The following is a 16,593-nucleotide window of genomic DNA, read 5'->3' as shown; positions in this document are numbered from 1 at the left end:
CAAAACCAACGTTAAATTCTTTCGAGTCATGGTATGGTCGATTTTCTCCGAACGCTTAAAATACATGTACATTTAACGATGATGTGATTTTAACGCGTTTCTGCTAATTCTTTCTCTCATGCCACATCTTATTATGAGTAGCTCATACTAACAATATCAATTTCGTATCAATAATAATAAAATTGGAAATTCTAGTCACTATTTTGCTTAATTTATTTTAAACTTATGTTATGTTGCTGTTTGTGTGGATTATATTTATTCGACAGCAATAATGCAACGAAAAAAGAAATCGAAATTAACTACGTAGTCGATTTGACACAAAAATCGACTAAAAACTTCATTATGACATTTTACATGGTCTTGTTTTCTTCTTATTAGTTTCTCATAATTCTGTGGATAATCTGTGACTACCTGAATCAATTTGATTAGATTTTTATAATTTGTGGCAGGTTGGTGTTTGATTTATTTATGAAAGTTGTTTACCTTTTCTTGTTACCTTGTTGTACCTATTCGTTTAACTTATTTCTATATTGGTAAGTGCATATTCAAAATAATGTGTAAAGTAACATGCTCTAGGGATTGTTAGATATATAAAAATCACTTTCTGAGGCTCAACAATTATAGTGTAGATTGTTATTCAGTAAAAGCGTTAAAATCTTTCGATTCGACTGTAGTTATAAATGTTATAACAGTGTCGCAAGTGTATATTAATAAAGTAATACAAAGTCAGCAAAATAAAAAAGCAAGGGCATCTGTGACTCATTCTATTCAAACAGGAATTAGTGACTGATAAATGACGTGATTGTTTTAGTTAAAACATTGGCTGTTGAAATTGAATTATAAAAATGGAAAACACAGAAGAAAAAGTGATAATGACACCAAAATGTAAAACACCTACATCCACCACAATAGTTGTGGAAAGAAAGGTGGTTGATGCAGCACCTAGTGAGAAAATACACGTTGCTGGTGGTGATCATACTGGTATCATAATAAACAAGGAAAAAGTATATGGTAAGTACAATCTTGACATGGTATTCTGTAATTCTATAGATTTATGGATCACATATAAACCTTTTCTCATTACTCCCTTCATCACCATGTCACCTTTCATGGAATCCATCCATCTAGACTTGTAGTAATTTATTATGAAGTAAAAATAGCTATTTATTAATTATTCATATAATTTCAGAGAATGGAGTAACAGAACCATGTCATGCGCAGTTGGAGTTCTGTGTCTATTTAGTGTCAGCAGCAACAGGTTCACATACAAGAGAGGCTAGAGCCCTGAGGTTCTGGTTCAAACCTGAAGTACCACGAGAGGATTGTCCCCATGAAGCACAGAGCTTTTTCCGTGAACTTGTTAGTCCACAAGATTTTCCAAAGGGTAATTAAATTATAGAAAATCTTATTTTAATTGTATCAAGGAAGGAATGTAGTAATTTAATTGCATAGATTGATTGATTTAAATTCTGATGTTTTTTAACTGAATGTGACCATGGATTTGACTGTTTATTAATAAATTATGTGTGATAAAATTTTATTTTTTTCATCAATAGGGTTCTTGTTAAATGTTACTGTATAAGGGTGTATATTGTGCTGATACAAATATTGGTTTCAGATTATGTTGGTTTCATCAAAAAAATAATGAAATTAATGCAACATAAATATCATCAGCTTAAAATATTGGAAGTTGAACTGAGACAAGAGGTTTGCGGATCACCACCTCAAGGTAGGTACAGAATTTATAATTCTGTCAGTTTTTTTTTAATACAAAGGTTCAATGACTTAATTCTTTTATTAGCCTTTAAAGTCCTTGTTATGCTATACAATGACATTATAAAAAGGTTAAAATCTTTAAGATATTAAAGTATCTTTATTAAATAAATATTTTATTACTGTCTGTCACTAATATATATTTTTTACATATTTATTTATCTGTAAAATGTTATGTTTTATTACAATAATTTTATCGTTAAATTTGATGACAGAATCAAATGGCGTTATTTCCAGTAAAGGGCTTATATACAAGTATTCTAATGGATGTATGTATGGTAACACCTATATAGAGCATGTAGTTTGTTCATTGTTGACATTTATACCTTTCACTTTGTTTGTATTATATTTTAATTTGCACATATTAACTTTATATGTTCCAATTATTTTATGTTTTTTACTAATAAACATATCCTTATTTTTACTGATATAACTTTAAAAATATTGAAGTTTTTACATGCCAGCATGATTGAAATAAAATTAACAATGTTTTTTTAATTTAATACTTATCAGCCTAAAACATTTTGTTTTTTATGATTTCCAAGTCTTATACGCATTTAAGAATTTAATAAGAGCTTGTATGTAAGCTTATTTTTGAATTTGAGAGAATGTCTTGTTTATATCGGATTTCACTATTAAAAACTTTAACAATGTTAGTTCTCAAATTAAAAGCATAATTACTATAAATAACTTTAGGATTGGCATATCACACGAGGACTAGGCATTCTGACTGAATAGGCAATTCATTGAAATATTTTTTTAATATAGTTTTGAAGTAATATGTAGCCATACATTTAAAAAATAATGTACATTCATTTGTTGGCACACACAATGTTTGAATCATCTTAAAAATTTTAAATTAACTTGCTTTAATAAATATGTACAATAAATTATTTTGTCATGGGAATATTTTCGATATAATTGTTAAGATTGTATGCCACGACATTGTACATATAATAAGTATGTGTATGCTAGATTTTTAAATTATACATAAGAGAATAGCGATTTAAAGGTCATTTTCACTAGTCAAAAGTAATATTTAGCTAGATTTCATTTCATCTAGAATTAATTATAGATAGAGAATAGCCGAAATGTATAAATGTAAAATTAGAGCACCAATTATTGCTAAGAATAATATGAGAATCACAAATATAGATGCATGCTTAGTAAAAAAAATGATTAAATAGGTAATTTAATTAAGTTAATGTTCCAGCTTTCATTGAAGATAGTGTTTTAAATCAAACACAATTTATATCAGAGCAAAGAGTGTTGGATATGATTGAGAATGCATACCCCAATCCATTGACTGTGGACGATTTTGTTACGTAAGTTATAATCAATACATTTTTAATTAAATTATTTAGGACTAAACTTGATAATCTATTCTGAATTATAACAAATTTCACACATTGCTAATTTAAAAATGTAAAATAAAAAATCTGTGCAATACAATTCCTTTTTAATTGGTTTTAACTAATTTAATTTATATAGAAAAAAAATTGAAAACTGTATTCATTACTTAAAAGGGTGTTGGTTATTTTCCATGTAATAAATAATGTCTGTAAGAATGTACATTAAATATTTTATTGTTTCAGTGTTGGAAAATGGTCAAAAGCGGATGTAAAAGATGCATTAGAGGCTTTGGAAGAAAAGGGTCTGACCAGAGCTATGTCGGAAGGTCTATACATACGACAACATAGTATTGACACACAGGTAAAGTAATATGTATATACTCATCTATACTTCTATACTATATAATAAGAAAAGATTTGTATTTTTATATGTATTGAAATAACACAAAAACTGATTTCAAATATTCTTTCACCATTATAAAGCAGTTATCACTGAGTAACATAGGCTATATTTTTTGTTATTGTTTAATTTCACGCGGGAGATGTGGCGGGCGTAAGCTAGTATAATATCAATTTAACTTTCCCATGTGAATTTTTTAATGGAAATTGTCTGCTTAGCTATAAAATTCCTAGTCATGGCATAGTTAACCCATGACCCTTGAATTAATGAGAGTTTGTCTTGTTAATTCATTAATCTTAATTCCTTTAATGGAATAGACGTAATGGTCACTGTTAATACTGCGCCTGTTTAGTTCTATTGTAATATTTATTCCTAAATCACTAGAATAAAATAATACTTATCGGCAAAGATTGTGCAAATTTACTCACAACTTAAATTGATTTTTGCTGGTACAGAAAAATATTTAACTTTTTTACCTAGAAGTCTTGTCATGAAGTGCTAGAGATATTGAGTAAAAAATTAGCAAGGCATGTTATAATTAGTTATGAGTGTGGATGTACAGCAGTAGATATAAGCATAGATTTAAGAAGATATGGATTATGTGAAAGGTGGCATGATCAAGAAAGTAGTGACAAGGTGATGGATGATAGATTGTAATGGAGGACTAAAATTTAGCTAGCCCTATGTAAGTGTGATAAGGACATTGAGATGATGATGATGATGATCAATTGTACTATTTTTGACCGACTTCTCAAAACGAGGTTATCAATTTAGCTGTATACAGTGTGATGGAAGTTGTAAATTGTAATTATTGTGTATAGGTAGTGAAACAGATGCCCACGCTAAGTTCGTCGCGTCAGCCAAGCATCGCCATCATCACTGCATTGTACTGCGAGAAGCAAGCCGTTGATGCAATGATGGATAACCAAGAGACATATGTCCGTTATACTACTGTTGGTGAGTACAACCAGAATTTATAATAGTATTATACTTTTTAATATTTTAGGCTTTATGAAATCATGTTCTTTGAATTGATAGCTTCAAAGTTAGAAAATGATAGAACTCTTTAATTTTACCATCGCATCCTATAAATAGAAAAAAATTGTTAGTAACGTCCAAAACCCTTGTAATGAATCCAGATTGTTCTTCATTACAACACACTAAAGCAGCAGTCTGTTATATAATAGTGACATATTACTAATGACAACATATTAATAATCGCAATAGCAAATATCTCATAAGGCTAAAAAAGTTCATTAAACATAATTTTCTTTTAACTTCCATATATGCAGTTTCTGAGTATAATTGGGTGTGGATATTTTAAATATTTTCTCTTCTGATAGTCTGTATTATTTCTCACGCTATCTTGTTAATTTTATAAATATGCTATATTGTATGGATGGATGCATGTTTGTTAGATGTATGGATATTTCCAGAAAAGATCTGTGCAATGTCATTTAGCTAAAGAACAATATCGACAAGAACCCATAGGCTACTACACTTTTTTTTTTAATTATGCGCGGATGAAGCGTATAAAATATAATTAATAAAAAAAAACAATTGATTATTGATAAATGTTTATTTAATATGAAATAAATAATTAGTCACAATAATTTAAATAGTGATGTTTATAAACACTAGCTAAATTGTTACTACAACATAACACAAGAAAAAACAAAAATAGCTGCACAAATATTCCACTAAATAATACTTAAATTAAAATAAGCTGTAAGCTTTACTTGCAATCGGAATAAAGTTTCTTAAATGCATAAATAAAAATAAAAATTGTATTTACTGATGGTGGGATAAACAAAATCTTAATACTACCTTTCTTATCCAAATAAATAACAATTAAATGGGAATAATAAAAGGTAAATCAACAATGTAGTACAATTACAGAGTGTAATTAATTAAAAAATAAATGCATAATACTATTTCCTATACATAGTCACAAAATAAAAGATAAATAATTTATTATGGCCAGCATTAAAACTGAAAAAATAAAGAAGAAATTTTGTCTCATTATTTAACCAACATTAAATAATGTAGAAAATATGTCAAATATAAAAAAAAAACTTTAAAACACTTTGAAGAATACACATTGTTTACAAAGGTTTACAGGAGCTATAGAGAAAAATTATTAAACACAAGTATAATGAATTGTGTACTTTGAGTACTTATTTTTAAGTAGATATTTACTATGTCTGGTTTTCATGCAAACTTAAATTCTAAATCTTCAACTTTAGCAACATCACCACTCAATGACAAGAATCTTATATCATCTATGTTATGTTTTAATATAATTTGTTCCAAATATGATTCACCAACATAAATTTCTAATATGTGTCCACTTTGATAGCTTCCACTTACTCTTAGGGAGAAGCCAAATTTGAAGCTCAAGTCTGAAATATACAAAAAAAAAATTAGGCAATATAATGTATTTAAAGAACACCAAATATCATTAATTTCCTTTTTTAAAATAGTGTTTTAATATGTTGTCACCAACTCGCTTAACAATTTCAATTTCATACAAGTTGTAGTGGCATAAACACCATTAGATTACATTAAAATCATTTGTTATGGCAAATATTATAATTTATCTATTAACTTAGATGTCTTTACATACCTGTGAATAATTCTGTAGCAAGAAATGATTGATAATCTCCAGGGATTGTTTCATTTGAACCATTTTGAATAACTTTCAATTGTAATCGGTTTGGATTTATGGGATTGGCTGGAAATGATGCTTCTAGTTGGCATGCAATATTTTGATAGTCAGGAGACATACTGCCTGTTATAAGACTCACTGTCAATCTGTAACACAAAAGATAGTCATTATAAATACAATTTTATTTGTCACTAGCTGTTGCTTGCAATTTGTCCACATGAAATTAAATAATGTAGCATATGTTACTCAGCAATAACATAGCTTTCTAATGGTAAAAGAATTTTTGGAATCGTCCGAGTACTTATTGAGTTATTTCAATACATAAATAAATGCAAATCTTTCCTCTTTATAATATCAGTATAGATAAAATACATCACACATTTTGGCATTTAAATGCTTAATTTCTCTCCATTTTAAAGTTAATATCATAGGGCAATGCAGCTAAATTGGGTGTTATAGTAACCCACTTAAACAAGTAAGCAATACCATTCACAGAAAGTATTAAAATTGTAAATGTAAAAATATAAATGGTACTTACGTTTGTGGGTTATTGATCATGTTGCCAGCAACAGTGATCTGATCACCTGCACTCAATTGCTTTGGTAAAACAAACATGATTTCGTTTTTTAACTGGGTTACTGGCCAAGGGGGAGCTCTCTGACTGTTACCATTCATACGACTGCTAACATCCACTTCTTCATTTTCAACGCGAGACCTATAAATTCAATACGTTATAATTATTTAAGCAATTGCGTAACATATTCGCTAGAATAAATCATAAATTAAACCGTATAAATAAATATGTGAATCGGTATTCGTACGCTTTTTAACAATTAACTATTATAACCTAAAAAAGTACGTACCTGAAACATCTTTTATGGTGATATTAAAGGAACTTTCATTAATCATTTAACCCAAATTGCTTATATTATAAATAATATCTTTCAATGTAATTCACATTATGCGCTACACAATGTTGTTTTCAATAAATTGCAATAGTAAACAATAACTACGTCACTGTTAAATCCGAACTACGCTTGACATTGACATTTAAATTGACGTCTAGGAATTTTGTAATTTATGAAGCAAATAAAAAGAACCTATTACGACATATTGTAAATGTGAAGTTATTTTATTAATTTCGAAATAATTTATTATTTCATACCCAGCGATACATTCCAAACATGCTTTCAGCATCTTCGACTATTTCTGGATATAAATACGATTCCACGCGCAAAAAATACGCGGCTATTCAATCAAAGTCGTGATTGAAATGACCAAATCAAAGGTGCATTTTAGATGTATGATGACGTAACATAGAAAACAAACACTGTCACTACACAAACCTCCGGTTTAACGGCTAGCACGTCACTGCGCGTGTAGTTAGCTGCGAGACTTCAGTTTGAACTGCGGAGCAGATTGTTCATTCATACATACACTACTGTTATGTGGCTTTCGTTGCACTGCCACTGAGAAAACTTGTTCTTACACAGTATCGATAGTTCCGCGTTGAATTATATTGATACTATGTGTAAAAGAGGCGCTTGCGCCGGCGCTCTTACGCTTTTATTGATTGGTGGAATCCTAGCACTCGAGAAATTTCATAATCCTGTCGTTTACTTACATCAACAAACAATGTAGGTATTTTTATAACTGACTATAAGATAACACGGTTTCTTGAACAAAGACACAAGTGTTTTAAAAGATACACAGGAATTTTAAAAACGATATATCGCTGGGTACAGTTGATTGAATTTGACTTTAAAGCGCTTATAAACGGTTATTAAAATATAACTATAGGTTGTTAGGGTACCGCTGAGCTTATCTGGAGCCATCCACTTACAATGAATTTTGTTTGTTGAAAACCTTACTGACCAAATCTTTCCGTGTTTTTTAAAAAAAAACTTTTTTGTAGAATAACTTTATTAATATTCTCTATATGTAAATGGTAAACAAAAAATGAAAACAATATCTCCTTTCTGCAATAAATAACTCGTCTATTATTATGTCAGTGTTTATTACCGTTAACTGGAGAAACTTTACTGTGAACCATGTCTTGTGTTTTTGTTTCTCGTTTCGTACGGAATGAATTAACAAGTTCGACGAAGCGTGACATGAAAACAAACTAGCCTTGTGACAGAGGTTAAACACGTTGTATATGCAGGAATGGCTTGTTAAATCAATCGTGAAATAATAAAATTAGCATGTTTGTTGCTTTGTAATAAAACATAAACTACGCTTTTATTAAATGAATTAAAAAAAATAAATACAAAATAATAGCATGACGCGAATGTCTTAACTTATTCATGATAGAAACAGCAGATTTTCCAAAACTAAATTTATTTAGTACTTTCATGTTTTCTGTAATAAAAGCTGTGGATACAACTGTAATTGTAGGGTATAAAATAGTGCTGTATTTTTATATTTCAAGGCTTTTCAAAATGAGAACTTTACTATGCGGAGCCCATGTCACATAGCGATATATTCACTTCTATTATGACCATCAAATTCTTCTAACCCGTTTTACTAACCTAAAAAGATACAAAGATGGGTGCGTGGAATAACCAGATTTAGATACAATGTCAGGGTCATAAACATACAATTGTGTCGTATCTTATATTGTTAGGCGCCAATCTTAATTGCCTATACAAATATGTACAGTGCGTGAGTAACATGCGTTTTTTTAATTCTTTTTGTTTGTACTTTGTGAGTCATTTTCTATATTAGGTAAGGGTAAACTACTCATATTACATATAAAAAATGGCACCAGGTCGCTTTATACTACTTTTTTTTAGTTTGTACTCTTACTTAAATACGTATTTATATGAAATCCTAAAATGTCTGAATAAACTCAGTTTGGTTAAAGAGATTGTAGATTGTGTTTGTGGGGTTTATCCTCGTTTAATAAAATAAGATAGAAAGATCACGTGGTTCCTCAGCTACTTTCAACCATTCGTTAGTGTTTTTGTTTCGATAACTTCTTAGTTAGACTTAGTTTTAATCCGTTGAAACATAGGTTAACCTGACACTAATGAATCACTAGCTAAAGTAAATGAAAACTTCAGAAACCCAGCATTAGGTAATTAACCTTTTGTAGTTCAAATTGGCTATAATCATATACTTAAATATCGGATAATATAAATAAGAACATATACTTGATGTTAACTGATAATCACAGATAAGAAAATCTTATCAGATGTTATACTTTTATAATGTTATTAAATAATAAAATATAAAGTAAACGACTAAATTAAAGAGTCGATTTCCCATTTTGTATTGCAGTATTTTCCAGTAGCAAAATAAATTTGCTATATACTAACTACGTACTGCGACTGCGTGACACATAAATATTTATCCGTGGCAAGCTACAAATTTAACCTATAATTTAATATTTAATAAAAAAAATAACTAATAACGTTGTTTTAAATACGTTATTAGTATTTTTTTGTTATTAAGCGACATATTAAATCAAAGTAACAAAATGAAATAGAATAACAACGAAAGCAGATATGGTGTTAGATACGATATTTTTTATAGCTATCAGTCTAATATTAGAACTAAAATTCGCAATTAAAACTCGAGCTCACCAATGTAGTACAGTACAGTAATGATTGACAATATTAAATCAAAACACTAACTTTGAACACAGCGAAGAAAATTCTGATTGATGTGACACGTTCTGCACCAATTGTAATACTGACACATTGTTACTCTGTGTACAGCAAAGAAATTAAAATTGAAATATCCATAGTCCTGTATTAGTCATATTTAGCTTAAAGGAACCATTGACGTCACAATTACCTACCTTAATAATTAAAATACGTACATGGAATAAATTTTAGATATAAAATGAAGCATGATTCATTTAGTCTAACACTTTGCAATTCGTTTAGTAATCACTTGACTCGAATAAATAATCGATTTTGATACGGTTTATGAATGAAATGAATATAATTGTGGTACATTCAAACTAACAGATAAGATGGTTTATCTATTACTAACTACTGTCCGCGACTTCGTCCTAGTGAAAATAAAAAATAATAAAAATCACAGCCTATGTTACTCACTGACGATGCTTTCGAATGGTGAAATAAATTTTGAAATCGAAGAAAGTTTGAGTTATTTCAATACATACAAAAATACAAATCTTTTCTCTTCATAATATTAGTATAGATAATAGTGTCTATTATCTACTTACTTCTGAATAACGATATACTTGTCCATTTTACCTTCTTTGTATAGTTAATTTAATATTACACTTATGTTTAATATTTTAACGCTAAATAGTAGAATATGGTCATTTGAAGTCTACCTCGGTATTTATAGACAAAAAGTTTGTTTAAACATCCACAACAGATTAGCAAAAAAGGGAAAATGCATGAGATAACGCTAGCTTAAATCGTTTGTTTGCAAACTTTAACTGTGCAAGCCCTTTTAAGAGACACCCTTGTACTTTTACGTTAAATTCTAAGTACCAATTCAAGGTTCTGTAATTGGAAAAAATTGAACAGTTCAATGTATAGAGATGCTATAAAAATAGTAAGTTTAAAAATTACCAAGTACTTTACCATCGAAAAAGTAAAATCAATCACGTAAAATATCACAGGCTAAGTAAGAAAATCTATAATAATAATAAATCGTTGAAATATAAGAACTTCACAAGACAAGAAAACTAGCGAAAATCTAACGTATGTGTGGTAAAGAATTCTTCATTAAATAGCTGCTAATTTAACTGATCAAACACTCAATGCAAATATGCGAAGGAATGTACACTGAGGTTACTAAGTTAGTACAAACAATGTTTTCTAACGTAAGATGATCTGTTTAATATGGATGACTTTAGTGCTTGGTTAGATATGGAGCAAACTTAAAATGGTTAGTCAAAAATGTTGACAAAATAAATTGTTGGATTTGACATAGGAAATATTCTTTATGTATGTATTAATATTCTACGATCACCATAAATAACTTAATAAAACTGATATACATATTAAGAAATAGCAGATATTGTCCTTGGACACAAATTTTATGTTTGGAACGTCTGTTGGTTTATGGAATATTAAATTTTTATTAAATTTTAGAAAAAACCTAAAAACCCGTAAACGATTTGTAAGGTTATTGTCATCTTCCTTGTTTTATCACTGCTTAGATGTCTTTTTCCTCTTATTGGTTTACTATCAACTATTGCTTGTTTCAGGCGAGTCCAATGTTTATACCCTGGGTACGATCGGCATGCACCGCGTGGTAACCACAAAGCTGCCATCAGTTGGCCGAACCAGGGAAGCTATGACCGCGGCTGGTAACACCACGACAAGATTACTCGGGATATTCCAGAAGGTATACTGTTAAAGAATATGTAGATAGCACGTAAATAAGACATGACAAGATACAGATCTAGTTGGAGCGTCCATTAACAATTCACCGAAATGGCTAGCAAATAAACTTCTTCGTTTTTACTTTGTGAATACGTTTTATTGTGTAGTGGGCGAAATCAAACGTTCATAGCCTTCTATTACTTTTTTATTTTGTAATAAAGCTATTTATGTTTTTAATGCCTTTATACTATACAGGTATGTTAACGAAAGGTTCACTGTATGATTTGACTACATTTATAAAAGTAAAAAAAACGATGAAAGAAAAGACGATCAACACTCCAAGTCTTTGGTTGCTATGAGATGATTTTTAACAGCAACACTATGAAAAACCTAAATTATGGCAATTGCATGTTGTTTAGTTAAGTATATAAATATGATATAACGGTACATGTACAACGTAAACTCCATACCGTTGCATATGATGTCATACATTTAAAATTCTACTTGTTGGTTATCACGATGTTATCCGTGCTATTTATATAGATTTTCTGCTCTGGCCACTTATATCATCAGTATTTATACACTTGTATCTTTTGTATATCCCCCTCGATTTCCGATTGAATCACTAAAGATGACTTCTAAACGGAAGACTGTTTATCTTTGAATAGCTGGTAAAGCTAAGTGTCTAAACGTAGTCTAGACGGAGACAAGCTGGAGAAAAATATTCTACTGGACTGAAACCGTCAATAATCCGAAATGTTTTTTTTATAATGTACTATTATTTGAATAATATAAGAGTCAGTTCTACCAAACTCTTGAAATTGATATATAATAATTCAACATGTAAACTTTTGTTTATCTAACTGTGACGCCATTTTTAAGCTATCTGAGCCTCTATCAGCCAGTGGTGGGACAGGCCCTAAGAATACTATCAATAGTTCAGAGCTTACAAGGTCAAACATTTGATTATTAAATTATAGAGTTACGATGGGTGATAATATTTACGTGGATAAGTATTGTTATATTCAAAATGAGACCTCTTTTATTGTATTTACAAAAAAAAATTGAGAAACAATACGGTTTTTTAATTAGATGTTGATGAATAGTAGACAATCTTAGAAGGTCGTGAATCAACTCTTGTGATTTAGGTGACCGTGTGAAACTTAACAATGTAACGCGGTTATTGTAACTAAATATTCATTCGAGTATCAATATATTTATTTTCAGACTAAATGACTATTGCTCCAGAGTATGCGTGTCTGGAATTTTATGATGTCATTAAATTCCGTAATCTCGACTTCAATAAATAAAGTTATAGATGAAAATGAGGGTTATAAGTCTTGGGAATATAATTTTATCTGAAGAGTTAAATGTAATTTTAAATTCATGACCCCATGCAAGAAGATAACGGTTTCGGTGGTCCCATATTTGGGCTACCAATTTTTTAAACTCCCGATGATGCCCTTAAATCTTTATATGATTTTCGTTAAAATATTTCTTAAGCGTTCATATATTTTTACAGATTTAAATCAAAATTTAGAGAATTCTTGCATACTGTTATTTTAGATGTATTATGTTCGTAATCCTTGTGGTTAGGTTTTTCGACTGACTGCAATTGTTATAAATAATTTTATATTATAAATTTCCTAACCTATGTGACGGTATGAAGAGCCGTATTCATTACGGATTTTGTTACCTATGTTAAACGTAATACGAGTCAGTCTATGCAGTTTCGTAACTACATTGTTGCGGTCTGTCGGACTGTACTCAGAATGACGTCATCTAAGGTTTTTCTAATGCTTAAAATTATTATGCAGATGACGGAGTTTCAAATTTATGCAGGGTTTCACGTCACGTCAAGCGATTTGATTGACTTTTAGTATCTGATAATTTTGTAATGTAATATTCTTAATAATCTGTAATATTTCTTTCTCAATGAGGAATGAGCACAGATACAAACTTATTCTTGAATGAATTCGGGACACATTAAAACGTATATGTACTTGTGTCTATGAACACTAGCGCATATGTTAACACTTGTGTCCAATTTATCTAAATATTTTCGCTTCAACACAACTAAGATGTATTACAACTGTCTAGAGTCCGGCAGTAAAAAGTAAAGCAATGTAAATCAAACATAATTAAAACATTCATTCAAACAAACCATTTTGTATTTTTTACGACTCGGTTTCAATAAATCAGTCAGAATTAAATATGGCCGTATAAAGTGCCTGAGATGATTTGGACGGCAGTGAAGACACGCTCTTGACCCCGTTTTATTTCATCCGCACAACGCCGCTATGGTAATTTTATTACATTCTTAGGTCTGGGATACACTAGCGCCTATTTTTAAAAGTGACTTAATGTACAATTTAATAAATAAAATTCTTGAACACTTCAATATAGACGGTGATTGTGGTTACGTTTCTTTCTTCTTTTTGGATGTATTTCCATTCGATAGTCCTTTATCAACTCTTTAACTAGGAAGCTACGAATGAAAGAAATATAGTATAGGCCGTGACCAAACGTTTACACTTTACATATTAGCCCTGGCACTCGAAATATGCTAATTCGATATGAGCCGGGTTAAAATAGCCGTGCGTTATCGAATGCCAAAGATACGCTCGCTCTCTGCATAATTTAAATGGAATGTATTGCAATTGGGAATTTATATTTAAAAAATAATTCATCTTCAAACATTTATACGAGAATGATTTACGGTCTCCTTTTGCCGTTCGTGTACTCTGCCGATGTTAAACGATGTAACCGCAAATTAGACAATTATGAAGCATTTAACGACTTTAAACATTTATTTTCTATCAGAGGTTGCGTTTTATTATTATAGCTGCTTATAATACAGTTTAGTTAATTACAATGATTTATTTAATTAACAATTAACGTTTTACAGTGTTTGATTTATTCTTATATGTCTTTTTTCGTGGATTTCTTTATAATTTTACTGGTTTTAATAAATCTGTTACATTTCTTCTTCAAATAAAATTACTTATCTACCATTGTGCATCTCTATGGACCCCAAAAGTGCACCTAGGCTTTTGGGAATCCCTTTCCTAGCGCATACTTTTGTTTTATATGTACATCTCGGAACTTTCTATAATTTCAGGTAGAATATGTATTCCTGGTAGGCGTGGGCGGCGGCGTGCCGCACTACACGGACTACTCGCGCCACGTGCGCCTCGGTGACGTCGTCGTCTCCACGCCGGCGACAGATTTGAATGAGAAGTACGTATCGATTTATGACACCTTGGTACAAAGTCTAACAGCTCGCGCACAACTTTGACTGGACTATCACACAATTGTTTAGTCTTGCGTTGATTTCTATAACGCGATATTTAGTTGTGCAAATAAACAGTTGAATTGGTTGCGAAACAATCGACAATCGCGCAATAGTCCTGCGATAGTTTAATCAAAGGTATGCGCCCACTCTTAACCTAGTTTCGTTTTGTTTTATAGTTAAATATTTTATATATTAAATATAAGAATTAAGTCACAAGTCAAAAGACATCGAACGTTTTTGTAATCTAATATGGATTAAATTTATAACACGATTTATTCTGCTGTGGAAATAAAGTCAGCAATATCGATATATTACTAACTATAAATTGACTTGCCATTGTTCCTAATCTCGCTTACATGTGTATCCGATTTGTGGCCTCGCAGCCGTTTTCGTAATCACAACTGTTTGGTAATTTTCTTTATATGGTCACTTCTTTATTACTAAAGACTCACATTTTGAATCCAGTAAGTAATTCTGCAACTTTGGTATATGTTCTGTTATTCTAACGTTAGTCTTGTCTAGTTTAATATCTTTTATTCTCTCTCAATCAAATTTTATCCTACCTCTTATCTTAGTCTTGAGATTTTATAGCATTAAAAATCGAAATTACAAATCTAAAATTAGATATTGTATAGCTATGCAAAGTTATTAAATGCAAGCTGTTGCTCTCGACTTCGTCCGCGTGGATTTAAAATAGTAAAAAGTAGCCTATATTACTCAGTGGTTACATAGCTTTTTAATAGTGCAAGAATTTTTATATTCAGTTCAGTAGTTTTTGAGCTAATTGACTACAAACAAAAATACAAATCTTTCCTCTTTATAATGTTAATATAGATTAAGTATGATATTGTTTAAAAATCTGACCTCAGAGTCAATACGTTCGATGAATTAAATTGTCAATAATTGGTTTGAACTCGCACGACTGCAGTAATAAAATTTAGTGATACATGACTTCATTATTAGAACACCAATTTTGTCTAAAAATGCCGTAATCACAAAGTATTTTGCATTTAAAAAGATGCTATCATAAGTTTAAAATATTTTTCTTAATAACTTAATCTGAACTTTAATGTAAGCATTAGTAGCAAAAAAAAAATTATAAAAATGGAATTTAATTTTGTCGATGACTATGATCCTAATTTTTTCTATAAACTTTTTTTATATGATTTTATAGTATAATTATTAACATTAGCGCAATAAACTATATCATTTGAATTAAGTAAAATTAGATAGATAAGTACTTTTTTAATATATTACAGGTATGTCTACATATTCTGCGAGAAGGCTGAACGTAATGACAAAGGCGGGTGGGACTACGAAGTGAAACCGTACAAGCCTGCTAACTTCTTATTACAAGACATCGCGCTGCGACTCTTGAAGACTGAAGATTCTTGGAGCTTGTATGTTAACGAAGGTAAGCTACATAAAATGTATTATACATATTAAAAAATAAGACGTTTAATTTGTATGGCAGTGCGAAAATAAGCTACCTTTTAGTCAAAATCTCATCAAAATCCGTCCACCCATTCCAGAGATAGCGACCCGGTAGCCATTTTGTTAGCGTGGAATTTAAAAAAGTAACCTATAATATACCCTTTTATGTCAGCTAACCTTCAGTCTCATCAAAATCGACTCAGCTACAAACGGGACTTGCCGATAGACAGAGACAATTTTATTCAAATGCTATTTTGGTTATCAACAAAGCAAATCATACTAATATTATAAATGTGAATGTTTGAATGGATGGAGGTTTGTAACAGTTTGTAGCCTAAACTGCTGAACGGATCCGG

At 30.3% G+C, this 16,593-nt stretch overlaps 2 protein-coding genes across 5 annotated transcripts in view; one reads left to right on the top strand and one right to left on the bottom strand.

Annotated features, from left to right (window-relative positions):
* Positions 1–441: 441 nt before the first annotated feature.
* Positions 442–16,593, top strand: part of LOC106103474 — a 17,992-nt gene continuing 1,840 nt past the window's right edge. Inside the window, exons 1-11 of the mRNA XM_013283255.1 lie at positions 442–533; positions 812–1,011; positions 1,190–1,384; positions 1,619–1,729; positions 1,989–2,042; positions 2,987–3,098; positions 3,369–3,486; positions 4,347–4,482; positions 11,391–11,530; positions 14,630–14,748; positions 16,063–16,233. Coding sequence (XP_013138709.1) covers positions 846–1,011; positions 1,190–1,384; positions 1,619–1,729; positions 1,989–2,042; positions 2,987–3,098; positions 3,369–3,486; positions 4,347–4,482; positions 11,391–11,530; positions 14,630–14,748; positions 16,063–16,233 — 1,322 coding nt within the window. The 5' untranslated portion in view covers positions 442–533; positions 812–845. The remainder of the gene's footprint in view (positions 534–811; positions 1,012–1,189; positions 1,385–1,618; positions 1,730–1,988; positions 2,043–2,986; positions 3,099–3,368; positions 3,487–4,346; positions 4,483–11,390; positions 11,531–14,629; positions 14,749–16,062; positions 16,234–16,593) is intronic.
* LOC106103767 lies at positions 5,169–7,923 on the bottom strand. 4 transcript variants are annotated; one of them, XM_013283627.1, is made up of 5 exons: positions 7,359–7,533; positions 7,057–7,065; positions 6,732–6,908; positions 6,152–6,339; positions 5,169–5,927 (listed from the first exon to the last, which is right to left on the bottom strand). In XM_013283627.1, the coding sequence occupies exons 1-5, from the start codon at positions 7,388–7,390 to the stop codon at positions 5,737–5,739; spliced, it is 597 nt and encodes a 198-aa protein (XP_013139081.1). In that variant the 5' UTR covers positions 7,391–7,533; the 3' UTR covers positions 5,169–5,736. The 4 variants fall into 4 exon arrangements, with proteins under 4 accessions (XP_013139081.1, XP_013139084.1, XP_013139082.1 ...); XM_013283630.1 differs by lacking the exon at positions 7,359–7,533 and adding an exon at positions 7,540–7,923 and having other exon boundaries at positions 5,170–5,927; XM_013283628.1 differs by lacking the exon at positions 7,057–7,065 and having other exon boundaries at positions 5,170–5,927.

The sequence above is a fragment of the Papilio polytes genome, unplaced genomic scaffold, assembly GCF_000836215.1.
Source record: "Papilio polytes unplaced genomic scaffold, Ppol_1.0 DF823731.1, whole genome shotgun sequence".
Taxonomy (NCBI): Eukaryota; Metazoa; Arthropoda; class Insecta; order Lepidoptera; family Papilionidae; genus Papilio; species Papilio polytes.
This window is presented reverse-complemented; position numbering and strand designations above follow the sequence as displayed.

What these genes read in the sequence shown, in the direction of transcription:
- LOC106103767 (XM_013283627.1), bottom strand. Translation starts at nt 7,390, where the DNA reads ATGCTGAAAGCATGTTTGGAATGTATCGCTGG. An exon ending in ATGATCAATAACCCACAAAC is followed by an intron (nt 6,340 to 6,731) that starts GTAAGTACCATT and finishes TTTGTGTTACAG; the next exon opens with ATTGACAGTGAGTCTTATAA. An exon ending in TGCTACAGAATTATTCACAG is followed by an intron (nt 5,928 to 6,151) that starts GTATGTAAAGAC and finishes TGTATATTTCAG; the next exon opens with ACTTGAGCTTCAAATTTGGC.